Source organism: Macroventuria anomochaeta (assembly GCF_010093625.1).
Source record: "Macroventuria anomochaeta strain CBS 525.71 unplaced genomic scaffold BU25scaffold_27, whole genome shotgun sequence".
Taxonomy (NCBI): Eukaryota; Fungi; Ascomycota; class Dothideomycetes; order Pleosporales; family Didymellaceae; genus Macroventuria; species Macroventuria anomochaeta.
In genome coordinates this window covers 382,997-407,407 of record NW_022985388.1, presented here as the reverse complement: position 1 = coordinate 407,407, position 24,411 = coordinate 382,997, and the positions used below count along the sequence as shown (strand labels likewise).

Sequence of the window (24,411 nt, the reverse complement as noted above, 5' to 3'; positions counted from 1 at the left end):
GACGCGATGTGGTATCGAAGAAGTCAAGAACAAGAAACAACAATGACGCTGCCGCCTACACCAGCCCGTCGTAGAGAGACAGCGCTGATACGATCGTCTCGTCACGCTTGGAGCCTTCCTTAAACTCGGCCATGTCTAAGCTGCCGTTCTCATCCTTGTCCATCATCCGGAAGATCTTGCGCACACGCTTCTCTGGAGTATCTTCGTCCTCGGGAAGTTTGACCATGGAGCCGACCTGTATCTGTCAGCACACATGATTCCATAAAGCCGATTTCGACATACCATTTTGTAGATGGCCTCTACAATCGCCAGCATTTCCTCGTAGCTAATCTTGCCGTCGCCGTCGATGTCGTACAGCTGGAATGCCCAGTCAAGCTTGTCCTCCATCTTTCCTCGACTTGTAACGCTGAGCGCGCAGATGAATTCCTTGAAGTCGATGGTGCCTGACTTGTCCGCGTCGAAGACATTAAAGACGTAATCTGCAAACGATGACGGATCCCCGAACGGGAAGAATTGTTTGTAGATCTTCTGGAACTCCTCCTTAGTGAGCATGCCGGATGGGCAGTCCTTCAGGAAACCTGTGTTGCTTCAGAGACAGTCCCACAGAACCTGTGGCATTCCACATACCCTTGTACCATTGCTGCAACTCCTTCTTGTCGAAGTGGGTGGCCTTCTGGAGATCGGCCAGCTCCTGCTGTGAGAGCTTACTCTGGCTGTAGTATCGTACGATCAGCTTTTCGCTCTCTAATTTCAGATGTTCCACAGCGCTCCGCGAAGACAGCTCCTTCCAAAGCTCGCTGACAGCATTTGCAAGCGCAACATGCTGTACGGATCTGTAATGGGCGTATTCCGGATCGGTGGGATGCGGTATATTGACATTGTGTTGACGCGCAGACTTGAGCGGTGGATGCTCTTGTTCAAGCAGAGGTATGTGATGCGGCGGCGGCGACGGCGACGGGAACATGTCGCAGGCTGGAGGTAGTATTGATGTTGCGGCGGTTGAGTTCGTGCGATTTACGGTGCGGCTCTGATATGGGCGATTGTTGTTTTTGCATCCAGAGACCATGAAGCATGTCGGTGGATCGTCTCAAGTCGTCTTTGCATTGCGCCGGCCATGTTGAGGTGAAGGGAAGGCGTGGCTGAGGGCTGAAGCGGTGGTCCGCGGTCGCCCCGCGCTGTGAAACAAGAAGGAAGACAGTACTTACGATTTACCCATGTTGGCGGAAGAGATCTAAGGGAGTGTAGCGGAGAATAGGGAAGCGCGTGGAAGAGAGAAAATGGAGTTTCGCAGGCAGAAGTCTGGCGCCGCAGTAGAAGTGTGAATGCGGGTCAAGCTGTCGTGGCGGGGCGTTTCTGGACCGCGGGTGCAATCGATTTGTGGTTTGGGCAGGGTGCAGATGGGCAGATGGACAAGGCGCAGCAGCGGACCCCTAGGGACAGGTATGGTTGGTAATTCGAATGTTAGGTCACAGGAACACGGAGATCTGAGGATGCTATCAAGGGCAGCTGGTGAATGATATATGTGGTTATGACGAATGAGCGTGGGAGGTTCCAGCGGTTAGGTCTCGACAAATATAGCTCACCACGGGGACCCCGACCAGAGTTCGGCTTCGTCATTCTCCCAGCTCCCGGCCATGCCTGGGCACCAACACCATACAGGACAGCAGACGGTCTGTCCAATAACTTGAGCCAGCGGGTCGTGGAGGAGCTCGATACGCATGGATACGCAACAGCTCACTTCTGTGCTGTGACACCCTTAGGCACGATCGACCATCCAGCTGGCAGCATCTGGCGCTCACTGCGTTTTACTTTTGGCTCTACGCTGCACGCTGCACGCTGCCCACGCGACTTTTAGCTGCGCGTAATCTGTCGCGCCGCAGCTGTGCATCTGTACATAAACAGACTGTCACGTGCTCGGTGAAGGTAGATCTGGATGTTGCATTGTTAGCTCCCAGACCCTTGTACGAGCTTGTTCGCACCAAAGAACGCGCTTCGCAATCATGGACGACATCTTGCAGGCGCAGTTTGACCGAGTGGAGCAAGCGCTGGGCACTCTGGTTGATTCCATTGCGTCCTACAATCCTAATCCTCAGGCAGCAGTTGACCTTGTTACCGCCGACGACGAGCTTAGCCATGGTCTTGATCAACGTAGGAGTGCACACGGCTGCTGAAGAGCTTTTGACTGATGTATGACAGTCGCCAGACACCAAGCAAACCATGCGCGCATCCAGATACTTCGCGCCGAAGCTGATGCGCTAGAAGAGCAGCTCAAGTCCTCTGTATCAGCTTTAGCAGGCTTGCGCAAAGAACTGTCTGAAACACCAGCGACTGTGTTCCCCGAAGACTCACGCCCGGTGCCGTTCGATGAGCTGCTCCAGTACGCGAAGAACATTTCCAGGTACACCGTCCCGCCTACCTTCCGCGAGCGCGTGTCAGATGCAGACGGCGACACGAACAAAGACAAGGAAGCAGCCGAAGGCTCGGCCAGCGCATCCGCTACGAATGGTCTAAATACACCCACAACCGCCGTTGCCCCAGTCGAACCACCCAAAGACAACGCAGAAGCACTAAAGGAAGGCGAGGAGGCAGACGCTGCAGCACCAGAAATAACCGCTGAGGAGGAGGAATGGCTAAGGAAGCTCAAAGACAGCGGCTTCGCATGGTTCCCCTGGCCAGACAATGACAAGATCCGTCGTGGCAACCTCTGGAAACTTTACCACTACCGCGAACAGGGTCGCAACCTTGATGAATTCGACATCGAGGCGTACGAGGAAGAGGAGAAGAAGAAATTCTCAGACAACGTGCAGCCTCAACAGGCGTCTGAGGAAATGCAGGCGGAACCGCAGTTCCAGGAACAGAGGGCTCAGCAGGCGCCGCCAGCACAAGCTGCGCCTGCAGCTCCGGTCGGGGCTGGGTTCACGCTGTTCGATGACATGGAGTCAGACGAAGATTGACGATTGGGAGTCAGAGGCAAAAGACAAGGGTCATGTCAGGATCAGTGATATGTCCTTGGAGGGCGCGATTTACTTCTGCAAAGGACGGATGTACTCAGCATCAGAGAGCAACCGATCTCGGAGGCCTTCAGTGATGGTACAGATGTTGGGGAAGACAGAAGACAAGGCGGAGCTGGGCTACGACAATGTGTAACAAGGGGAGGAAAGGCGCAGGAACAAGGCTGGATGCTTTCATGGTGGTGGGACGTTGTGATTGCTGAAGGTGAGAGAAGCTTTACACACTATCATCGGGGTATCTAATTGAACCAATCTGACCACTGCGCCAAAGAAGCATTACCAAATAACTAAACTAGGTGTCGCCAAGATCGTGACCACATACACCGTAAGCTCATGCACGCTGACCCGCGGCAGCGTAGATAGGGGGTTCTTGCTGGTAGTTGTACGCATACTGCTGCTCAATAGGCCCAGTCGCAGCGAATGTGTTCGGCCTCCAGACCGGGTTTCTTGCAATGAAAATGATGGTGATGAATGCCAGACCGCGGCAGAAGCTTGTGATCCAGTACATGACTGTATAACTTGCCTCTCCGAAGTAAAGTCCATAAGAGAGCTGAGATGAAATTTGGATGATGGAGAGCAGGGTGTAGACGAATAGTGAGAGGATCAGGACTGAGATCCAGACCATGAGGGACTGTTGGTGTTTTAGTTGAGGCGATGCTAGGGGTGGGTTAGAAGTACTTACACCGCTAGCAACGTGTTTCTTCTTGAGAGAGCGCGCTGCGAGGAGAGACAGTACGCCAGAAGCCAGAATACTGATCATATACACAGCATCGAACGCCAGGCACACATATGTAGAGGCTATATAGTTGAAGCTGAAGCCGCTGAGTCTCGTCCTGTAGAAACGGCCAGCCCGCCAGTATGTATAGCAAAGCAGGACGACGTAGGAAAGAAGAAGACCACCCAAGACGAACAAGTCGAGTCCGAAGGCGATTTTGAGTGCTGATGGGTTGTGACCAAGCTGTTTGCGAAGCATGATGTTCAGAGTGTAAATGACAACGAACAAGAACAGGAACGTCTCAAGGCCATAGAAGACGAGGCTTGCAATGTTCCAGTCGTACAAGCTCTCCATATCGTTCATTTCATCGCACGCGCGGAGAGTATATGAAAGAAAATTGAGCGCTTGTTGACTTTTAGTTGTTAGTCCTTGTGCATGACACTATGATAGCTCCAAACTCACATGAACATGAAGAACAGGGCGAACATGTAGGGCAACCCGATGAGGTGCTTTCCAGATCCAGTTCTCCTGCGGACGACGCATACTGCTATGAGTGTGCCGAGATAGACCGCAAGGAAGATAACCACGCAGGCATATTGTGCCAGTTCGTAGCTGTCGTAGAGGCCGTACGAAGAATCAAAACAGCTGGATGAGGAAGAGCTCGAGCCATATCTGCGTGCCATGTTTGCTTTGGTGGGAACGGTTGATCGATACAATGCTGAAGGAGCTTGCCGACAGTGGACTGTAACAAGATACAGAAAGATGAGGTCGATGTATCAGCAGCCTTATGGTGATTATATTCTTAAATGGAGTCCTGCTCTTGGCACTGCCCGCTTGCTGCTGCTGCCTTCTCGTGTCTTTCATCTCATTCCCGAATCGCAAGGGGCCTGAAAGCTTGGCAAGCTGCGAGGGTGCATTTCGACGAGTCTTAGTGGTTGCACGCGAGGTTGCAGGGTTGAAGCGAGGTGGCGGTTAAGGCTGGACAGAGCGCCTGACAGGCGCAGTTGTGCCATGCTCTCTACATATGTCAATGCGCTGTACGGAATTGGCAATGACCGGTGAGTGCAATCATAATGTTATTTCGAGGTGTTTACCGCATCCAGCGAGGCTGCGCAGCGCGAAATCAATTACCCGGAGGAAAAGAAGAAATTAGTGGAGTCGAAGGATGCAGACATGGTCGTGTCACGTCGTTGTGCAGAAGTCCTGATTCACAACACGTGATGCTGAAGTGCAGGTGTAGCCCTGTGCGGATTAAGATGTGGATGCTTCCCGCTCTGTGGCTTTGTGGCTTGACTTGAAGATCGTACCTGCCTCCGCATTGCAGTGCGTCATGGTCGACCCTGGCTTACTACCGAAGTTCCGCGAACAACCACTTCACGGTCCTATTCGTTTTGTCCGCGGGCCTCAGCGGATGTCAAAGGTCGCGTGCGCTGCATAGAGTTCAGAGTTGGTCTGTACTTCTTGTACTTCTTTGCCGACTCCCGTACGCGTATAAATCTCGATGTTGTCATCACACGATCCGCACACAGCAGAGCTCGCGTCAAAGCTCCTTCTTAACCCCACATGACGGCCGCCTGAAGCTTGGAACTTACACAACTCAGCGACGTTCTCAGAGTTGTCAATACATCACATGATGACGACGAACGATACCGAGCGCCGACCCTCGGTCATGGCGCACGCGCTCGATGGACTGTTGAACACGCCACGAACTGAGAGAGAGGGTTCATGGACACCAGAAGGCTCCTCAGACATGTCAGATGTAGATGGTGCAACCCAATTGAGAGCTACAACGAAGGCGGATGCCACCGAAAATCGAAGTGGGAACACAACGGCGATACCGTCTGACGGCAGTGAAGACGGGGCATTTGATGACAAGAGAGACGACAACAGATATAAGAAAAAGAGGAAGAGCATCCAGGTTTTGATTGACGACTCGGGAAAGAAGACGCAGCACAGTCTCACAGCAGAAGACTTCCGAGAGATCATGCGCTCCGGTATGCAGAAGGAGGTGGAGAAGCTGAGTGGAAAATCTAAAGCCAGGATCCGAGACCTAGTCTTCACTCGTCAGTTCACGACCTTCGATCGTCAAAATCCTAGCGCATCGCAATCGCCCTTCCACGGTTTCTTCACGTTGTTCTGGATTGCAATGGCACTGCTGCTCACGCGGATTGCAGCCTGGAACTACAAGGAGCAAGGGTCAGTGTTTGGCAATGCAGAGATATTGCACTTGATGGTAGATCGCGATCTATTCGTACTATTGGCCACAGACGCGGCTATGTGTGCTGCCACTAGCTTTGGCTTTTTCTTGCACAAAGCTATCGCTGCCGGCTACCTTTCATGGGGTGGCTCAGGTTGGATCATCCAGTCCGTGTGGCAATTGTTCTTCACAGGCTTCGTCATTTTTTGGACGTTCTGGAGAGAGTGGCCTTGGACACACACAGTTTTCGTCGTATTGCACGTTTTTGTGCTGCTTATGAAGCAGCATGCATACTCTTTTTACAACGGTTACCGTAAGCTTGCTAAATCAATTCTACTGAGCATGTACTGACACAGTTCCAGTATCTCGTGTATATCGCAGGCGTAACTTGCTTGAACAAAAACTTCGTCAACTTGACGACTTGAACGCACACCAGGGCCCCTCACCAACGTTACCTAGTGTAGAAACGTTGGCAGCAACTGGCATAGAGCGCCCAAATGACAACACTCTGTCACATCGCAAAAGCCGTGGCCCGAAATACTCGACCGACTTCACCACAGAAGGATCACAGATTGCGTCTATTGGCCAAGCTATCGAGACCAGTGAGCCTCTAGATGCTGAACAAATTCAAGCCTTTCATCGTGTTCTCACAACCGAGGTCACGATCCTTGATGAAGAACTCCGCGGCAAATGCACAACGACCGACAACATGTATCCCAACAACCTGACCATGAACAACTTCGTTGAATGGACTTGTCTACCTACCTTAGTCTATGATCTCGAGTACCCCCGCCAAGAGCGCATTAATTGGTGGTACGTGGCCGAGAAAGCTGCCGCTACACTGGGTGTCATCTGGATTATGATCGTCATATCGCAAGCATACATCTACCCTGTCGTCATTGAGACCACAAGACAGAAAGAGGCAGGCATGTCGCTCGATGAACGCTGGAAAGAGTTTCCCTGGGTCGTCAGCGACATGCTGTTCCCCATGCTACTCGAACAGCTCCTCTCTTGGTACGTCATCTGGGAATGCCTTCTCAACGTTCTGGCCGAGACCACGCGCTTTGCCGACCGTGGCTTCTACGGTGACTGGTGGAACAGTGTGAGTTTTGACCAGTATGCACGCGATTGGAACAGGCCGGTTCATAACTTCCTGTTACGCCACGTCTATCACTCTTCAATCTCGTTCTTTCACCTGTCTAAGATGCAGGCAACTTTCTTCACCTTTCTGCTCAGCGCTATCGTGCACGAGGTGCTCATGTTCTGCATCTTTCACAAAGTCAGAGGGTATCTCTTTACATTTCAGCTGACGCAGCTTCCGCTCGCGGCGTTCATGAAGTCCAGGTGGATGAAAGGGAGACATACGCTGGGCAACGTGATATTTTGGTTTGGGTTGTTCATTGGGCCAAGTGTCATCACCAGTCTGTATTTGATAGTTTGAACTTGTTTGTAGCTGAATGAGAAGACCTAGCTGGGTCGCTTGCAAGCCGCAAAAGTCATTGCCTGATGCCAAAGCATCATATTCAATTCAGGATTGCTGTTAACGAAACAACCTGCTGCATTACCATGGTATTGTTATCAACTGTACCACGTTTGAGAAGTAGCAACGAAAACCATGGAACTTCTAACCGACGATGTGACTCAGGGGGCAGCTCCTACTCGCTACCATTTAAATACCTAGGTGACTACCACGACACTGTGTTTTCTTCAATATTTAACGCTAAATCTGGCTTGAATCTGCATCCTCCACCCCACAGGCTTAAGCACTATTACACCTCCCCTCGCCATTTTTAGCATTATGGAAGGATATCAAACACCTCCACCGCCCTACTCTGAGCTTCCCTTCACGGTGAATATCCACAGTGTCGTTATCCCACCGCTTTTTTCAAATACTTTACCGGAACATACCTGTCTAGGCGCCGTCAGCATTCTACGTTGTTTCCTTCTTGATATGATCGCTTTCTCATACGAGATCGATTTCAAGGTCCTGTTTGCGAACACAACAACCTGCCCTTGTACTACTTCCGCATCCCCAAAAGGCGACTACTATCACATACTCGACCTCGGTGCGATCATCGGGCAATCCCTCCAGCAATCTCAAATCAATAAGCTACTAATTGAAACGGAATATGAGGCCCTACGAGCGACCATTATGCGCCCATGCTAACTCATGGGCATATACCTTTGCTGGGCACTCAATCAAATACGATACTATAGCATGCACCGATATGATCTTTCTAGGCGGTCGAAAACTATCCCGTACAAGGAGATCAGTTCCACTCGATCCTGGATCACAGGGCGTACTAAAGTCCATAAATATGGGTTGGAGCAGCGCTTGATAACAGAGAAGGAAATGGTAGCTCGAATACAGTTAGAGGCACCGATGCAGTCAACTCTCTTCTAGGCTATTGACCAGTTTAGCCTCAAGTGGACAGGCCACAAAAAACTCACTTGTCGTAAAAGACCTGTGTTCATTTCGAGCAAGTCATGCGATTGGCTGGCTAATCGTGTGGACGTAGAGAGAAAGGGGAGGCTACTGGACAAGAACATATGGACACCGAGTAGTACACTGTTCATCGCCCAACATGTTCTTCGAAGTACTCCTTGCACTCTCTCAGATATTCTGAACCAAGACATGAACGCACAAGAATCCAATGTATGAGAATGGCGACCCTCGGAGAATGTTCAGTCCCACACATTCCCTCAGGAGTACTTAACGATATCAACAAGTGAGCACAATTGACGAAAATCTGAAATGATCGTGTCTTGCAACTTATACAGATTGGTAGTCAAAGGAGTAGGGGATGACAGCTTGAAGAACTCCAGCCTGCTTTTTCAAGAAGATAAGTACATAGCCGATACATTAGAGGACCTCCAGAATACGTTGAGGACTATCAGTCGATATTCGAAAAGTGCGGTTGGTGGCTACAATCAAGAGTGTTGAGAACGATGAGGGGTGTCTAGTTGCCCCACATTGATGGAGCTATGGGCAGCCTAGCTTCGTCATGCCGATCGCCAGGGACGAGCAGCAAACTGCTGGCGCGCCCCAGCGTGTTTGCTCGCTCTTGCCTCCGATTTTACCAAATCCAACTCTCTCTCACTTTATCCTGCAAACCTCAAGCTCGCTATACAAAGCATGACGTGTGTACACGTGAATGCACCAGGTAGTACCCTGCGTTACTATTCACCCTGCATTGTTGTATATTTACATGTTTACAGAGCTGCGGCCGCCTGGCCCAAATCAGCCTGTGTATCGCGAGGATTGTACACAGTGCTTCGACTCGATCGTGAGTATCTTAGATATGCTGAGTACCTCCAGGCTGACGTATTAGGACGACACCACTGGCCTGGACGTTTGTCTATACTGCTTCAACGGCGGCTGTACGGCGGACCGCAGCCACTCTGTTCTACATGTGTCGGCGACAAACCACCCTCTTGTGCTGAATATCAAGCGCACTCGCAAGCAAGTCACACGTGACGAGCCTCCAGCGAAGATCACGAAGCTCTCGATTGCCGCCGAAACCGAGACCGACCGCTATGATACTACAACGACAGTCAAGTGTTACGAATGTGGCGTCGATGAGGTGGATGAGAGCTCTGGAAAGCTCCCGCAGCTTGTTGATGCTGTTCTCAAGGCCAACACATTTTCCAGGCAGGAGGAAGTCAAGGCATGGGAACAAGAGATGACCGCCTGCGAGCACACGCTGTGCCTAGAGCAGCAGGAAGCGAGGCAAATCGAGTCTGGTGCTCTCGGGCATTGTTCTGAGTGCAAACTCAACGAGAACCTTTGGCTGTGCTTGAGCTGTGGCAACCTCGGTTGTGGGCGACAGCAGTTCGGTGGCATTGGTGGCAACTCGCACGGTGTAGGGCACACAAAATCGACAGGACATCCAGTTGCTGTCAAGCTGGGGTCATTGACCGCTGATGGAACTGCGGACCTCTACTGCTACGCCTGCGACGAGGAGCGAGTTGACCCTGAGCTACCGAATCATTTGGCACACTGGGGCATCAACATCAAGGACCGAGTGAAGACGGAGAAGAGCTTGACGGAGATGCAGGTCGAGCAGAATCTGCGGTGGGAGTTCTCTATGACGACAGAGGACGGCAAAGAGCTGAAGCCTCTGTTTGGCTCAGACTTCACAGGACTCAAGAATCTGGGCAACAGCTGCTACCTCAACAGTACACTCCAGGCTTTGTTCGCGGTACCGGAGTTCAGAGACCGATACTACCTTCCCGAGCAGGGCCCGCCCAATGCATCGCTCCCGGCTGAGGACCTAGAAACTCAGCTTCGTAAGATCGCCGATGGTCTGATCTCTGGACGATACTCGAAGCCAGACAGTGATGTCATTGTCTCCGAGGATACACCCGAAGTCCCACACCAACGCGGTCTGGCACCAGCCATGCTGAAGCACCTGATCGGGCGAGGACATGCAGAGTTCTCCACAATGCGACAGCAGGATGCCTTCGAGTTGCTACTTCACCTCCTCAAGCTCATCTCCCGATCGCAGCATGTTGCGCCTTTCAAAGACCCCGTCGATGCTTTCAGGTTCGTCATGGAGCAGCGCCTTCAGTGTATCAGCTGCAAGCGCGTTCGCTATCGATCAGACGAGCAGGAAAACATCTCTATCCCTGTGCCCATCCGGAGAGTACCAAAGGATGCACAAATGGACGCTACCGATAGTGAAGGCAAAGAGAAGGAGAAAGAGGAGTTCGAGTCTGTCACACTGAGAGAGTGCCTTGACATCTTCACGGCGGAAGAGATGGTCGAGCTCACATGCGGTGCTTGCGGCAGCAAGGATGGTTTCACGAAGAGGAGCATGTTCAAGACATTCCCCTCGGTCTTGGCTGTGAACGCTCGCCGCTTCGAGATCGTTAACTGGGTGCCCACGAAGCAGGACGTTCCTGTCATTGTCAACGATGAGGCGATATCTTTTGACGCATACAAGTCGCACGGTCTTAAAGATACTGAGGAGGTTCTTCCCGATGACGCAGACACTGGCAGCTCCTTCAAGTGGACGCCGAACGAGGCTGCGCTATCCATGCTTGAGGCAATGGGCTTTCCTCGTGTCCGCTGTGAGAAGGCGCTGCATGCCACCGGCAACGAAGACCCAGAAGCTGCCTCGAACTGGCTCTTCGCCCACATGGAGGACCCAGATATCGATGATCCAGTCGACTTCAACGCTGGCAGTGGAGGCGGCTCTGGCGGTGGTGCACCAAGTGCAATCGACCCGGAGAAGATCGAAATGTTGAGTGGCATGGGCTTCAATGCTCCGCAAGCTCGACAGGCGCTGAAGGAGACTGGTGGAGACATGGAGCGAGCTGTCGAGTGGCTCTTCAGTCACCCTGAGGCTGCGGGCGACTTTGGTGACGACGCGAGCGCAGAGGTGAGTCTGCGATATCAACATAGTATTCTGCGAACTAACACATGTAGATGCCTGCCAAATCACAGGAGAAGCTACTGCCAGGAAGCGACAAGCTGCCAGCGAACTTCCAGCTACAATCCATTGTCTGCCACAAGGGTAGTTCTATTCATGCCGGGCACTACGTTGCATTTGTTCGCAAGCAGCTACCTGACGAACAAGACGCTGCTTGGGTACTCTTCAACGACGAGAAGGTAGCAAAGGCTGCAGATATCGACGAGATGAAGAAGTTTGCATATGTGTATTTCTTCAGGCGTTTGTAAGACGGGCAGTCTGGGTGCATTGATGAGGCTAGCATAACGGAAGCGGAGTTGGTTGCGATTGGCGCGTTTGAACCCGTCAAATCAAAAGAGGGACGTTACGGAGTACGATCGTGGAGATCATGAAGCTGTTTGAAGACGACAACGTTACAGAGTCACGACCACTGTCTGGGCTGGCTATGTGCTTGGTGCTCAGTCTAATTATGCATATGATGACAATCGTGGTTTATCTGATAAGGAAATTGCAATCCGGAGATAGCGCTCTCCGCTCGGCAAATTGACGCTTGTCCGACGGATTAACCCCACATGAGCTAAAGCTTGGCTCTGTCATGGCCGAGCTTCGCAGGGGCGATAAATATGTCACTTTTCCTTTCGATATCCTCGACCCTCATTACACCATCACCACCTACGCCCACGCTTCCACGCTTCGACCACCCATTGCAACTAATCGATTGCAACACTCGAAATACCTCACAACCACACATACACACATTTTCGCCATGTTCAGGAGAGTCGCAGCAGCAGTTCCTGCCCAGGCCGGTCGGGTGCTCGCAACCGCCGCCAGACCGAGCATCGCCTCGCCCCTCCGCACAACAGCACCCACAGTATCAGCAGCTGGCAGGCGGCAATATCACGAGAAAGATAAGTCGCACCTTTGCGCAATGGCAGTGTTGGTGGAGGAGTGGTGGCAATGGTCGGAGACGTTTCGGAGCCGCACCTCTCACTTATCACTGTCGCATAATTTACCAGAACGACCAGCTAACATCTCCAGCACTGCTCGATCACTACAGCCGCCCTCGTAATGTCGGCTCCATGTCGAAGACTGACACTGACGTCGGTACCGGTCTCGTTGGCGCACCCGCATGCGGCGACGTCATGAAGCTGCAGATTCGTGTCGACCCCAACAACAACACCATTAGCGACGTCAAGTTCAAGACCTTTGGTTGCGGTAGCGCGATCGCGAGTTCGAGTTATCTGACCGAGTTGGTGCGTGGTATGACTCTGGAGGATGCGGCGAGGATCAAGAACACAGAGATCGCGAAGGAGCTGTGTCTGCCGCCTGTCAAACGTAAGTGTCATTTTCTCCAAGTAGTTGTGGAATTAGTTGACTGACTTCCTTCTATAGTGCACTGCTCCATGCTTGCTGAAGACGCCATCAAGTCCGCCATCTCGAACTACTACACCAAGAACCCCAAGGCCCGTGCCACAGATCTCGGCGGCAAGTCGGCGCCGCTGCCCAAGGTCGAAGTTGAGACTGTTTCTGCCACTGCGTAGATGATGTAAGGAATTTGAACGAAATTGATATTGATACCAAGAGAAAAGAGATGATGGGCTTTGGGGAATTTGGAAAGAAGAGATGATGAGAGATGTCGAGCGATGTACAAAACCTTACCTTGCGTGCTATTGACATCACGCCTTTCGCTTCTCAGCCCTGTCCGGACAGATTTGGCGTTTGTGCGCTCATGGCCGACTCGAGAATGAGGGCATGAGGGGTTACCCTCTTTACCATTTATATAACAAGCAATGAACAAAATTCAAAGAAGGTGAAAAGATTACTTGGCAGATTGATCATCGGTACTTATAATGTCGCATTGGCGAGTACCTTGATGAGCTTATCTGATAAGGAGTATAGAGTGAAAGGCAGATCATAGATGAGCTTTGACAAGGCAGCGGGGAGATCTTATACCACAGTACACGCCTGTGTGAGCTGAGTATCACGCCACTTTCCGGCAAGGCTGTGGGGAGAAGCAGGGAGTGGTCCAAATCGGACAACGCATGGGAGATGATGCACGATCTGAAGATGATGATGACGCAGATGCAGACGTAGACAAGTCATCGTGTCTTTGGCTTATGATTTGCGCAGTTCTGTGGTTTTGGGGTGGTAGTCAGGGTAATTCCGCGTGGGTTTTGTAACTTGATGTAAGGCTTGAGGACTACGGAGTATTTTGATTTATCACATGGTTGTCTGGAATTTCGCTGAAGGCCTCCAGAGTTTATATTCAATGCCGAGGGCTGAAGAAGCTGGAACCGGCTTTCTCTGCGAGATAATATTCGGATCATCGTCTCTGACAAGTTGATGCTGCTTTGAACGTACTTCGCTTGTGCTATCTCGACCAAATTAACTATGTTGTTACAAGCCGCCTTCCTTATCTACCTACAAAGGAAGCAACGGACGTGTGCAAGATTTCAGCTAAACGCCAACGCCATCGCTGTAAAGTCAAATGGTGGGTTCCCTCCATTTCCGTCCCATGCAAAAGTGTATATGCATTCCTTGCGCACCCGTTTCGCTGGTTCTGGACCATGTCGAATCCCGCGTCTCGGCGAGAGCGGCGCTTTCTGTGCTGGTCTCTGCTGGAAGGGGAGATACTGGGTGCAAAAGGCCGGTTGTGATGCTTTCTATAAAAATCCCGAGTTCCATTTGCCCATAAGCATATCTCTTGTCATCTCGAAGCTGAGCCAGCTACTCGCCATGCTAGGCGCGACCTTGAGCAGATTTGGCACAATACCCTTGTACAGCCCTCTGAAGCCTTCTGTCATGACGATCTGTTTTATCGCGTCGCCGATTCCTGCGTATTTGTAGCCCATGCCGCTCATGGTATTGATTTGAAATCGTCGTCGCAGGACGTCGAAGGGATATGTGATGGTCTGCGCTACAGCCCCAGAGACAGCACCTGCGCCCAGCTTGCCGATAGCGCTGGGGTCTTTTGCGCCTTCGGGCGTGAATTGTGTGCGCGCGATCTCGTAGACCATGAAGTTCAGACCGACGTATGGTGCTACACCCGCTATAGTGGGGATGATTCCGCGGTACAGTGCAGGGAGTCCTCCTTCGGTCTTGTACATGTTGGCCAAAAGCGTCCACATGCCCGGTAGTTTCTTGCCTTCTTCTCTTTGAAGACTCGAGAACGATGCGGACTGGATCGATAACCGTGTGCGCACGATGTCGAGGGGGTATGTGAAGGATACTGAGGTGATACCGGCGAGGCCACCACAGAACAGTCGCTGGTATGCGCCCAGTGAGGCGCCTGGTTCGCTTTCGAAGAACTGTGGCTGTCAGCTTCCAAATTCGTAATTGTGCCCATTTTGTTGGAGTAGTAACTGTGAGCCATCTCTCCCCGAAAACCTCCAACGTTGCGCCCCACTATTGCTGTGTGACCCTCCGTATATTCACGTGCATAACCATGACCTATTTCATAAGATGCAAACCCCCGTAAAGCCACATCCAACAGCTTGAAGGGACAAAGGAAGAGTAAGACGCGGCAAAAAACAGGGCACTCACTCTCTTGTAGACGTTGTATGCGCTAAACTGCACAGCAGAGTAGGGCACGATCCGTATGCAATTGGTTCCATTACCGGCCATAAACCCTCTCCAGCCTTCTTCCCTCCACATCTTTGCCAATGCTTTTGGTACTGACATCTTGTATTCTTCGCGGCCGACGCTCTGGACTTGGAATAAAATCTTGAGACGCTCGAGGGGCGAAACGACGGTTCGAGAGACGGCGCCGGCAATACCTCCAGCTACAAAGGAAGCAAGCACCGGTTGCGCAAAGACTTCCCTCACTTTCTGGAATGTCGTCGGATCTGGCGCGCCGAGAGGCTGCAGTTACATCGTGAGTTGAAGTCTGACAGCAGAGCAGTATGGTTGAACGTACGTTTGCGCCCGTCCCTGGCTGAGCTGGCGCAATAGCCATTGTTGCGGTAATATTATATTGCGGCTGTCCTGAGGCTTCTGTAATCACACCTCAAAGAACGGTGTCCGGCGCAGAAACAAAGTCTGCGACTCGAACAGCTGCACGTTCACCGGGGGCAGGGAAAGGAGGTAACGGCGAATGTCGAACTCATCGGTATCTGCAAAGGCGCAATTGTGGACAGGCTGGCGAATTCGGGGTGAAGCAGGAGCTGTTATTATGCGTCGAATGGATCAGCCATGTAAGGCAACCAACTGGCTGTCAAGTCTGTGTGCTGTTAGAGAAGGGTCGCGGCGCAATGGGCGAGTGCAGCGTCTGAAGCTGTGATCTCCGGCGTAGTGGAGTTTTGAGTGATGACCGAACCCCAGAGATTTTAGCGCGGCGAGCCGAACGAATGCTTGGAAGCGGATTGCCGCGATCTTTAAAGGACCATGGTCCCCTTGACGTTGACTGCCCGCCCGGTCTTTCGCGATGTTGCAGTAGTCCAGCTCGCCTTGACAGCTGTTCCCCGTGTTTGGCAGCTGCCACTCGAGAGCTGCACCAGATGCACTGTTAGGAAGCAGCTTGTTGTGCTTCACCTGCTTCACATCACATTGTTCAGCGTTGCCAGCGCGGTCTCGAGTGCTTCATTTGCCAACAAAGCAAGGACGCCATGGGAGCATAGGACCTGTGGAAGGCGATGGCGTTCGTCTCCAGGCCCCCCTTTCCAGCCTCAAAGTCAGCTGGCGCTGGCGTCTGCACCAGTCTTGTCCTAACTGACCATGATCACGGGCGCACCAAGTCACCGTCACCATCTTTGAGGTGTGCTTCCACTTCGATTCCAGAGTGAACGCTTGCTCGTGCATGCAACCGCAGACCTGGTTATGGGGTGTTCGGTGTTGCATGACAGGTCGACGTCAGGCCGGAAAGATACCGCTCTTGCCAGCCATCACGGTTTGCTCTTTCCAGCAACCCACAGCTCACCACAGCGCAGCTCAAGGCTTGACGGCTCCACACTTCGGATACGCCATCCTCCTAGACTTGTGGGGTGCATAAGTCGGCCGTGGAAGAGCAACGTTTTGGGACCACCGAGGCCAAGGGCGAGAAAGACCCGGGTGCTCTATCGTTGCGTGCTAGCTTCGTGAGCCTATCCCCGAAAGTGGAAGGTATTCACGAGGCCAACTGCGAACGACTATCATAACAACATAGTAGGACCATATACTACAGTGGCAACCATCCAGAATTCGATGTAAAGTATGGAGGACGCTAGGACGCACAAGTGAATTCATGCCATACGACCGACGCGTCCCATAGTTTAAGCTTTTTTTGCGCGATATATATACATCAACACTGGCCTAGCTCCTTCACATAGACAGAATCATCACACAATGCTATTCAACTGTTCCCATTGATAGAACTTACAACGGTTTAATAGGTGCGGCGCGACTCTGCACAAACATATATTCGATGGTGTGGGGGCCAGATGACGATATAGGTCGTGAGTTGAGAGTCGTTCGCAGGATCTATGGCTGACACAGCCACCCCTTCGCCAGTGTTTTGCGGCTGAGCTAACAAGATGGCTGCATGCAAACTGGCTTTGAGACAATCAGAATTTGGCCAGATTGAGGTCCGTTCGAACCAAACGGCGACCCAGTGTCCTTTCTCTAGCTGGTCCTCGACTCGCTTCATCCCAAGCACGGTACTTTCTGAGCTTTGAACTGGCAACTGCCGTAGGACTGTCCTTTAGATCGCTGCAGTGACCTTTGTCGTCCGAAACTGCAATCGAGACAGCCCTTAACACTTCAAGTGTTGATTCACTCGACTATTACTTCGGCGCCCTCTCCTCTGCGTACCACCCTGGCTCGCAAATTGCCCCTGCCCGCCTCCTTGAGATCTTCCAGGACCTCCGAATCACTCCGTACACTTGCGCCAGCAATGTGCTCCATGATTTCACAAGACTCCGCTACCTGCGCGAAAGCGGACCACGCATTTCCAAGGAGTGTCAGGCGAGTCTTTTGAATGAATAAAACCACGAGAACAGCGATGATAACAATGTGAGCTGCGAGAACCCACATGAGCATCGTCAAGCCTAGATGATCTCGAGGGTAAAGGACGTTCTCAAAGAAAGATACAGTGACATTGTCCAAACGATCGAATGCTGGCTGCTGACCGTAGTAGTTGGTCATTGAGAGAATTGTGATTAGTGAAGAGAGAGCCCATTCAACAGAAGTGGAATGGAGTGCATCGTCAAAGATTGCAGCCAGGGCAGGGTCTGCAGCAACAATCTGACTGGGATGCTTGGGGAAGCGACGAAGCATGGTGACGAGGGGGGCTCCATTAAGGGTAACAGTCCAATTTGCAGGCAGTGGAACACTGGCTTCAGCGGCTGAACTGCTCCCAATATCACTCTGTACCACTGGCCGTCGGTATCGTGGAGGAAGGTCCCCAGCATAACTATGAGGTCTCTCCATCTGTAATATTTGACGCATACCGTTCTTCACAGTAGGGATGAGATGATTGAGTACAGCCCATGTCTGAAATGGTTTGTCCGAGGTAGCATTGTATTCAAGCAGAGGCTCGGACCGATTCGTCTCACCAGACAAGGTCACATCTAGAACAGCTGAATCCCAGGGCGCAAAGCAGAGGGTGGCTGAAGCTTGGATTGTGCTGTTATGCTCGTCCATAGACAAAGGAAGCCAAATCTTGGGGTTTATCGAATTCTGCGAGCCTAGGAAGACGAGAAAGGCGGTTCCAAAAGTGGTAGAGTTGACGAACTGACTATTCAACGACCCTGTGAAGGACTCACGAGACTGCGCTATTTGGCAAATAGTGAGCTCACTGCCGCCAGCCACCGTACAGTCGAATGGCGTGCTTGCGATCTCTTGTAGCATGGAGATGCGCTTCGAAGTTTCAACCAATCCAGTGATTTGCGTGTTCGATGTACCAGCCGCATATAGTTGTGTGATGACAGGAGCCTGACAGGAGACTCTGGCATCGAGTATCAGTGCGTTCCCTGAATAGGTTGAGAGCGTTTGTCGAGATTCAGGAGCCACATAAGGGAGGAACGCGCGTAAGAGTAGGCCGGTGTCTGCAACATAATCTTCACTTGAACTTCCGGGCTCATGGTACTCCCCAAAAGATGGAAATGAGGGTGGATTTGTTGTCCATGCAGAATCCCGTGGAATCTTCTCGGTCGAGGGTGCATACGATAGACCTGTTCGAATCTCGGAAATAGACTGGTGAGCAGCTAACGGTCCTAGTTTCAGATCTGACAGCAATACTGTCGATGAGAACTGGAGCACACTCGTCGTCAGAACTAATAGAACACTGACGACGTACAGTGAATAATGCTGCCTGCGAAGGGTGGTGGATTGCCAAGCGTCTCTCACTGCACACCAGACAAAAGCCCATGGGCTTGTTGCACCAGCACGCATCGGAGAGATGTTAGCAAGTTGGCATAGTTGTATTCCGACTCGAGATTCCAGAAACAACGAGGCAAGAATGGCGGACCCTATGGCGGCCTGTAGGTCCACTGCGGTTCTGAGTACTAAAGCTGCTACAGCTACAGAGCGTGTGACCCATCCATCGATCATGATAAGCATCCAAGTCTTGTTGTTGGGTTGTCCAAACCACAGAAAGTTCAAGAATCCACACAGCAGAAGCTCCACCAGAGTGGTTGCTGCAAGAATGCAGAGACATCTAGTACCCAGTCGGGCAAGATCGTGCACTGTAGGGGTCGTTTGGATATCGTTACAATGTGTCTGAGTTGTGTCTTTGCTGTTTGACACTGTCTCAGTGGGAAGCGGTATACTAGGGAGAATGTCAGTGTAAGTCTTCGATCGGATAAACTTGATTTACCGCTCAATTGAGCTCCATTGCTTGAGATAAACACCAGGAACCCTTCGGTAGCATAGCCAGATAGTGAGAGCTGCCGAAACAACTACGGCAATAGCAATGGACAGGCTGGATGAAATGAGTGCGTTTGTATCGCTAAGCGTTTCGGCATATAAGATTGGAGCGCTTGTAGCGGTAGGCACAGCACTGACACGTACGACGGAAGATGTCGTAACCGGAGGTTGTCCATAATTGTTGAGATCTGGATTTCCGTAGAAATCAAGTTGTAACTGATGTTCCATATACATGGGGACCAAGTGTCCTTTGGGGCAACTCGGAGGGTCAAGTCTGCAAGGTACTGTTTTGCAACATCCACCAAAAGTGGCATTAGGCCCTGCGGCACATGTGAAGAAGGTAGAGTTGGACCCGCAGGAAGCATCTGGAAACCTGCCGTACAGATCGTACTGAAATGCGAAGGGATATACGGCATCTAGTGGACAGCCTTTGGCGCAAGGATCGATCGAGCAGCATCCGGCAAACTTCGAACCATACAAACAAGCGTACCAGTCTCCACCAGACGGGCAGTAAAAAGATGCGTTCTGAGCCATCTGCCTTGAAGAAGACGAGATGGATTGAGGATGAAGAACGTTGATGAGAAGGCTGAAGAGCGGGTGTGTGTTTATGTCAAAGTGCAGGCTGAGCTGACATCTGCATGCACGCTAATAGTTGGGGGCCAAATGCAGTGAAGCTCGGCAGTAGCCTTGTGCTGTCAGCCACAATACAACCGTGACCAGGCTGAGGCAAATGGTTGACAAGCGATCGGCGGCCCAACATGAGGTCTCTGCGACATAGTTATAGGGTTGGCTCTTTTGGACATGTCGGCATGCCAGTCGCATGTGATCTACGCTCCTTGTAATGGCAGGAGGCAAACGCTTTGGCGTTGAACTATTATTTGCGTCAACACTGTGATGTTCCTTGACAGGGATGGAGAGTTTGTTCATTCCAAGCTTAGAGAACATCTCTTCCCTAACCGCTTCGTCTTACGACCGAGTCTGTTGGTATTGGTGAGCTGTAGAATATTGTCCCCGCCCCCCTAATTTTGCGCTTAAATAATCTGCAACAGTGGCTGAATCCCCACATGCTTTTATTACAACAACAACCTTGGTACCTTTCTAATTGCATAAAGGAGCTGAATCTGATAGCAGTAAGTATATATAGGTGTTGCACCTTGAATGTAGGTGACAGACCTAAACAGGGTGTAGAGGTGGCAGGAGAGTAGGTGGTATAACAGTAGCAATGATAGCAATGATAGCAATGATGAAGGGTTGATTATGTACAGGCACTGTGAGTGGCTGTGAAGTTGCGGTTCAGGGTCTAGCATGTGAGGAGCCCCCATATATATCCATACTATTGATATACCCTGCGCTATGTTGTAAGGAGGTGCCTTGCACTATGCCTATATATATTAGTGTTGAAGTCGTGTCTTAAGCAAAGCTCGTAGACACTATTCGATTGGTTCTCGGGGATGAGCAGAGGTACAGAAAGCCGTCAGAGGTTGGTTATCACTGAGCGAGCTCGGAGCGGCAGAGGTTTGACTGTGATAAACCGCCGTGATAATCAGGGGGTAGTCGTCTAGTCAAAGACCATGGCGACTGGTTGCAATGAGTAGTACAGAGTATACTGTCTGGCTCGAGAGCAGGTGAGATTCCAATAACAAAGTTGATTGACGAGGTTGAACACGATGCCATAGGGCAGCGTGTCTACTTGCTTATATACTTGACAGGAGGATTGATTGTACTGCTCATATCGAGTATCGTCAGTGACTTGATACTCGGTCCAATCGAGCGTTGTCGACGTGACCTCGATACTCGGTCCTTGGTGTCCTATTGATCGTTGTCGACGTGGGTCCTCTGCAAGTGGGTCGGTATATGGGTCCGTGATGATTGTTTGTGTACGAGATCCACGTTGTATCCACTGCAGTCCTTTTCGTACAATCTCGGTTTGTATAACAGATATTGCGAGTGTTGATTATACTGGGTATCACTGACGCGGCTTCACAGCTCGGTCAATCGATACTGCAGTTCCTTGGCTGCTCTCGTCTCGTTGCGTAGTCCTGTTTGTTCAGTGTTGTTTTGCGAGTTGTTCATGGATCGTAACAGTTCAATAACCGCTGTCCCCAGGTCCAATAGTTCCTTCTCTTCTGTATGTGTTTGTAACAAACTGTTGAAGTTGTACTTTAAGCAAAGGTTGTAAGTACTATTCGATTGGTTCTCGAGGATAAGCTCTGGTTCTGGAACAGTAGGGGTAAGTTGCCTTGGTGAAACACCTAACGACAGCTTGGGGTAACAATGAGTAGTACAGGCAATCTGTCTAACTCGAAGGTTGGTTGAGATCCAATGACAAACTTAATTGACGAGGTTGAACACAAACCATAAGGGTTGTGTTCCTACATGCTATATACCAAACGTGTCTACGTGGTGATATGTCTGCTCTGTGTGATCTGACAGCGCAGTGAGAGCAGTGGGAGCGTTCATGCAGAGTGCTCTGCGTGCTCTGTTGCTGTACGTCGGATCGTGAGATCAGTGAGAGCATATATGCAGTCTGACAGCGGGCCTTGTTTCCGTCTCAGTTTAACCATGAAAACCCACAACTCGAATATCAGCTAGATAGTCCTAGGATTACGCAATCAAGAAAGTGTGTTCAAGTCAACCCAAATGAGCAATTTAGCAACATTGAGAGTATCAAAGCTACGATCAATTGCGCAGCAGCTCTCCAAGCTAAACAGGCATCAACCTTCAGATGAGAACAAAATTCAAAAAGCTGCTGCTGCTGTTGCTGCCTCAACACTCAAATTTATGTGTACTGAGTGGCAAATATAATTGTTGTTGTTGACAATGATCACGACTCAATAGTGTGTGGCTGCTTTGGGTGAGGTGCGCGGGAACCCTATGTGCGCCGAAAGTATATGACCGAGCTTAATCTGAAAGCAGTTTACGGCCTTTTGCTCATGCCCTAGATGAGCCAACCACACATGCGTTTGCGGCCGAGCTGAATTCCGCTGCACACCACCCAATCGCACAGCCTCTCAAACGCCCGACGAGCGCCAGCTGCCTGCCCGATGTATTGAACGTTGTATGAGACTCGACCTCGGGCAGGTCAAGAAAGTGTACACGCCCTTCTGCCACCTCTGCATCATTGGTCGGCCAGGGTTCTCTGCCCGCCTGAGGCTGCATAGCATATGCAACGAAAAAGAAAGCTTGCCCGGATGGTTCAGCCACAGGTCCTTCGATGATCCTTCCGATGTAAAGCAGCCGGCACGTCACATCTAATGCATGGCATATTGCTTTTTCTCAATTCAGGCCTCGCAGAGCTTTATCGGTCTTGATGAAAGTCTGTGTTATATCTCAGCCATCGGCTACACATCTTCACACTCAGACCTACATCTCGCACACCAGCTCGAGACATTTGCCCATCTTCAACGACCCTGTTGCAACTTGACCGATTTAAGCAATCCTCAATATCTTCAATGCTGTATCAAAATTTCTACCCAAAATGGAACGAATACTAGACAAGGCAGTTGGCTGTGAACTGCAGCACGGAGCTGAAGCTATACCAGACTCTGCCAACGAGCTCTCCACGATACAACGCTGCTTGCATTGACACGGCACTTTGCATGATGGAGAATTCTGTTAAAAACGTCCAGTCTCAGACAGCTAGCACAGGTGTCCTACTTGGTCTTCTGCCCTCAATCTTATCAATCCTGGGATCAAGTCCGGTCGAGCTCGGTTTACTCAGCACAAGTCGACCTATACTAAGTCTGTTACTTGCCCTGGCTGCACCTGTGGTCAACCCGGTCCGACTCTTCGATTATGTCAACCCCAAGGACATGCTGAGAAATCTGAACTAAGGAGCCAACATGACAAGGCGAAGAGAAATCTCTGTGCTCATTGTTGGCTTGCAATTTGTCCTGGCAATCGCTGCTGTGGTCAACGTAACGACGGTGGCATTCGACTTGTACAGCAAAGCGTACTCGGTCGTGATAGCTTGCAGATATCGTTATCAGATATTCTTATGGAACGTTCTTGTTGCCGCACTGTGGTTGGCAGGTTTCCTTTCTCTCATGTCCCGTTCGTGTTTTGAGCTTGTACAGGGTGGACACGCAGTCGCACCTCAATCTGGCACATCGTGGTCAGTTCGACTCCGCGATTGGGTAAAGCGATGGCCAGGCAACGAGTTCTCGGTGTGCGTGCAACATGAAGAGCGACGTTTCTACTGGAATCCGGAGAACCAATGGTATTTTTGGTTCTCCCAGGCCTTGACTCTTGGGACGGTCGCACACATCTTCTATGGCACTGCCATTTTGTCGGGCTATCAATTCATTGCACCATCGGATGCGCTCGGGGTAGTGGCGAGATATGTTGCGTCTGCTTGGGTCTCTCGACTGATCTTGAGGTCTGAGCTCGCGGGCTTGTCCGCACGGACAACAATTCAGTGTGGCGATGGAGAAGAAGGGAGGTGTATGAGGTCGTCCGCATCAAGGGAGAGGGGGTAGGCTGCTTCACCTCCTACATGTTCCATAATGCGCAGTCGAAGTGGAGCTGAATCGTGGGCCTGAGGCCAACCGGCGTCAGCGTTTCACAAACGAGACTCAGTCGCTGCGAACACCTGCACTAGTCAATACGGGTTCCATCAACATCACCCAAGAGTTGCCGCGCAAGCTGGTAAGAAACGCCGGTAGGTGAATCACGAACTGTAGTGCGTACCGATGCGGGTTTAGTGCATTGAGGAGGTGCTGCAGGCAGTCTGAGCCTTGCGACAAGGCAGAAAGTAACGGGGGCTAGGCATATACTAAACAAGGCACGATCTCTCCAGGGCTTGGTTCAAGATGCGCTCAGGGTTTGTTTGCTAGCGGTCCGCTGCTCTGATTGTCCAGCTCATTTGGTCAGTTTGGTTTGCTTCCCTACTCTTTCACTGCTATTCCCTTCTACTATATAGTCTCGATCGATTCCCGATATAGCTCTTCAGATCGATTAACTCAACCATCTCAACCCTTCCACAGTTCATGGTCTCTGTCCGAGATGTCTTCGCGATCTGCCTCCAGCAGCTTTCTGGACGAACAGATGGCCATGGCGATAAGCACCTCAGTCAGCCGCAACATTGCCCGCGATAGTGTTATCCAAGTAAATGGCTCTGTGGCAGGTAGAATCTACAATCTCAACTTGTGAGCCCATCCTTCACGGCATCTAAGCTGGAATAGCCCCAAAGACTTCGCAGCAAAACCCTGGTCGTCAACTGCCAATGCAGTGCAG

At 51.1% G+C, this 24,411-nt stretch overlaps 9 protein-coding genes across 9 annotated transcripts; 5 read left to right on the top strand and 4 right to left on the bottom strand.

The window, feature by feature from the left end:
- Positions 1 to 55: 55 nt before the first annotated feature.
- On the bottom strand, positions 56 to 964 carry BU25DRAFT_346492 (EF-hand; the record flags this gene model as incomplete). The annotated part of the gene is made up of 3 exons (XM_033703102.1): positions 56 to 235; positions 283 to 578; positions 628 to 964. The coding sequence occupies 3 exons, from the start codon at positions 962 to 964 to the stop codon at positions 56 to 58; spliced, it is 813 nt and encodes a 270-aa protein (XP_033559372.1).
- A 647-nt stretch (positions 965 to 1,611) lies between these two features.
- BU25DRAFT_412981 (uncharacterized protein) lies at positions 1,612 to 3,284 on the top strand. The gene is made up of 2 exons (XM_033706924.1): positions 1,612 to 2,148; positions 2,197 to 3,284. The coding sequence occupies exons 1-2, from the start codon at positions 2,001 to 2,003 to the stop codon at positions 2,952 to 2,954; spliced, it is 906 nt and encodes a 301-aa protein (XP_033559371.1). The 5' UTR covers positions 1,612 to 2,000; the 3' UTR covers positions 2,955 to 3,284.
- On the bottom strand, positions 3,195 to 4,491 carry BU25DRAFT_412980 (uncharacterized protein). Its single transcript, XM_033706923.1, has 3 exons — positions 4,189 to 4,491; positions 3,694 to 4,138; positions 3,195 to 3,642 (listed from the first exon to the last, which is right to left on the bottom strand). Exons 1-3 carry the CDS (start codon positions 4,407 to 4,409, stop codon positions 3,343 to 3,345), a joined length of 966 nt encoding a protein of 321 aa, XP_033559370.1. The 5' UTR covers positions 4,410 to 4,491; the 3' UTR covers positions 3,195 to 3,342.
- A 535-nt stretch (positions 4,492 to 5,026) lies between these two features.
- On the top strand, positions 5,027 to 7,414 carry BU25DRAFT_397790 (MBOAT-domain-containing protein). The gene is made up of 2 exons (XM_033704888.1): positions 5,027 to 6,236; positions 6,286 to 7,414. Exons 1-2 carry the CDS (start codon positions 5,357 to 5,359, stop codon positions 7,362 to 7,364), a joined length of 1,959 nt encoding a protein of 652 aa, XP_033559369.1. The 5' UTR covers positions 5,027 to 5,356; the 3' UTR covers positions 7,365 to 7,414.
- Positions 7,415 to 9,132: 1,718 nt separating this feature from the next.
- Positions 9,133 to 11,606, top strand: BU25DRAFT_346566 (ubiquitin carboxyl-terminal hydrolase 14; the record flags this gene model as incomplete). The annotated part of the gene is made up of 3 exons (XM_033703107.1): positions 9,133 to 9,210; positions 9,256 to 11,307; positions 11,355 to 11,606. The coding sequence occupies 3 exons, from the start codon at positions 9,133 to 9,135 to the stop codon at positions 11,604 to 11,606; spliced, it is 2,382 nt and encodes a 793-aa protein (XP_033559368.1).
- A 497-nt stretch (positions 11,607 to 12,103) lies between these two features.
- BU25DRAFT_346441 (iron sulfur cluster assembly protein-like protein 1) lies at positions 12,104 to 12,878 on the top strand (the record flags this gene model as incomplete). The annotated part of the gene is made up of 3 exons (XM_033703097.1): positions 12,104 to 12,271; positions 12,363 to 12,672; positions 12,730 to 12,878. The coding sequence occupies 3 exons, from the start codon at positions 12,104 to 12,106 to the stop codon at positions 12,876 to 12,878; spliced, it is 627 nt and encodes a 208-aa protein (XP_033559367.1).
- A 954-nt stretch (positions 12,879 to 13,832) lies between these two features.
- BU25DRAFT_124014 (mitochondrial carrier protein-like protein) lies at positions 13,833 to 15,506 on the bottom strand. The gene is made up of 3 exons (XM_033700461.1): positions 15,254 to 15,506; positions 14,881 to 15,198; positions 13,833 to 14,645 (listed from the first exon to the last, which is right to left on the bottom strand). Exons 1-3 carry the CDS (start codon positions 15,290 to 15,292, stop codon positions 14,001 to 14,003), a joined length of 1,002 nt encoding a protein of 333 aa, XP_033559366.1. The 5' UTR covers positions 15,293 to 15,506; the 3' UTR covers positions 13,833 to 14,000.
- Positions 15,507 to 17,082: 1,576 nt separating this feature from the next.
- BU25DRAFT_423589 (uncharacterized protein) lies at positions 17,083 to 19,710 on the bottom strand (the record flags this gene model as incomplete). The annotated part of the gene is made up of 2 exons (XM_033708226.1): positions 17,083 to 19,078; positions 19,127 to 19,710. The coding sequence occupies 2 exons, from the start codon at positions 19,708 to 19,710 to the stop codon at positions 17,083 to 17,085; spliced, it is 2,580 nt and encodes an 859-aa protein (XP_033559365.1).
- A 3,144-nt stretch (positions 19,711 to 22,854) lies between these two features.
- BU25DRAFT_123988 (uncharacterized protein) lies at positions 22,855 to 24,103 on the top strand. The gene has a single exon (XM_033700460.1). It carries the CDS (start codon positions 23,019 to 23,021, stop codon positions 23,652 to 23,654), a length of 636 nt encoding a protein of 211 aa, XP_033559364.1. The 5' UTR covers positions 22,855 to 23,018; the 3' UTR covers positions 23,655 to 24,103.
- The last annotated feature ends 308 nt before the right edge of the window (positions 24,104 to 24,411 follow it).

Bases quoted from the DNA above. Each gene is read 5' to 3' on its own strand.
- BU25DRAFT_412981 (XM_033706924.1), top strand. From the start codon at position 2,001: ATGGACGACATCTTGCAGGCGCAGTTTGACCGAGTGGAGCAAGCGCTG. The intron at 2,149-2,196 runs GTAGGAGTGCAC...GATGTATGACAG, and splicing joins TAGCCATGGTCTTGATCAAC to TCGCCAGACACCAAGCAAAC.
- BU25DRAFT_123988 (XM_033700460.1), top strand. From the start codon at position 23,019: ATGACAAGGCGAAGAGAAATCTCTGTGCTCATTGTTGGCTTGCAATTT.
- BU25DRAFT_397790 (XM_033704888.1), top strand. From the start codon at position 5,357: ATGATGACGACGAACGATACCGAGCGCCGACCCTCGGTCATGGCGCAC. The intron at 6,237-6,285 runs GTAAGCTTGCTA...ACACAGTTCCAG, and splicing joins CTCTTTTTACAACGGTTACC to TATCTCGTGTATATCGCAGG.
- BU25DRAFT_124014 (XM_033700461.1), bottom strand. From the start codon at position 15,292: ATGGCTATTGCGCCAGCTCAGCCAGGGACGGGCGCAAAC. The intron at 15,199-15,253 runs GTACGTTCAACC...ATGTAACTGCAG, and splicing joins AGCCAGGGACGGGCGCAAAC to CCTCTCGGCGCGCCAGATCC. The intron at 14,646-14,880 runs GTGAGTGCCCTG...TGACAGCCACAG, and splicing joins CATACAACGTCTACAAGAGA to TTCTTCGAAAGCGAACCAGG.
- BU25DRAFT_412980 (XM_033706923.1), bottom strand. From the start codon at position 4,409: ATGGCACGCAGATATGGCTCGAGCTCTTCCTCATCCAGCTGTTTTGAT. The intron at 4,139-4,188 runs GTGAGTTTGGAG...AACAACTAAAAG, and splicing joins GCCCTGTTCTTCATGTTCAT to TCAACAAGCGCTCAATTTTC. The intron at 3,643-3,693 runs GTAAGTACTTCT...AAACACCAACAG, and splicing joins AGAAACACGTTGCTAGCGGT to TCCCTCATGGTCTGGATCTC.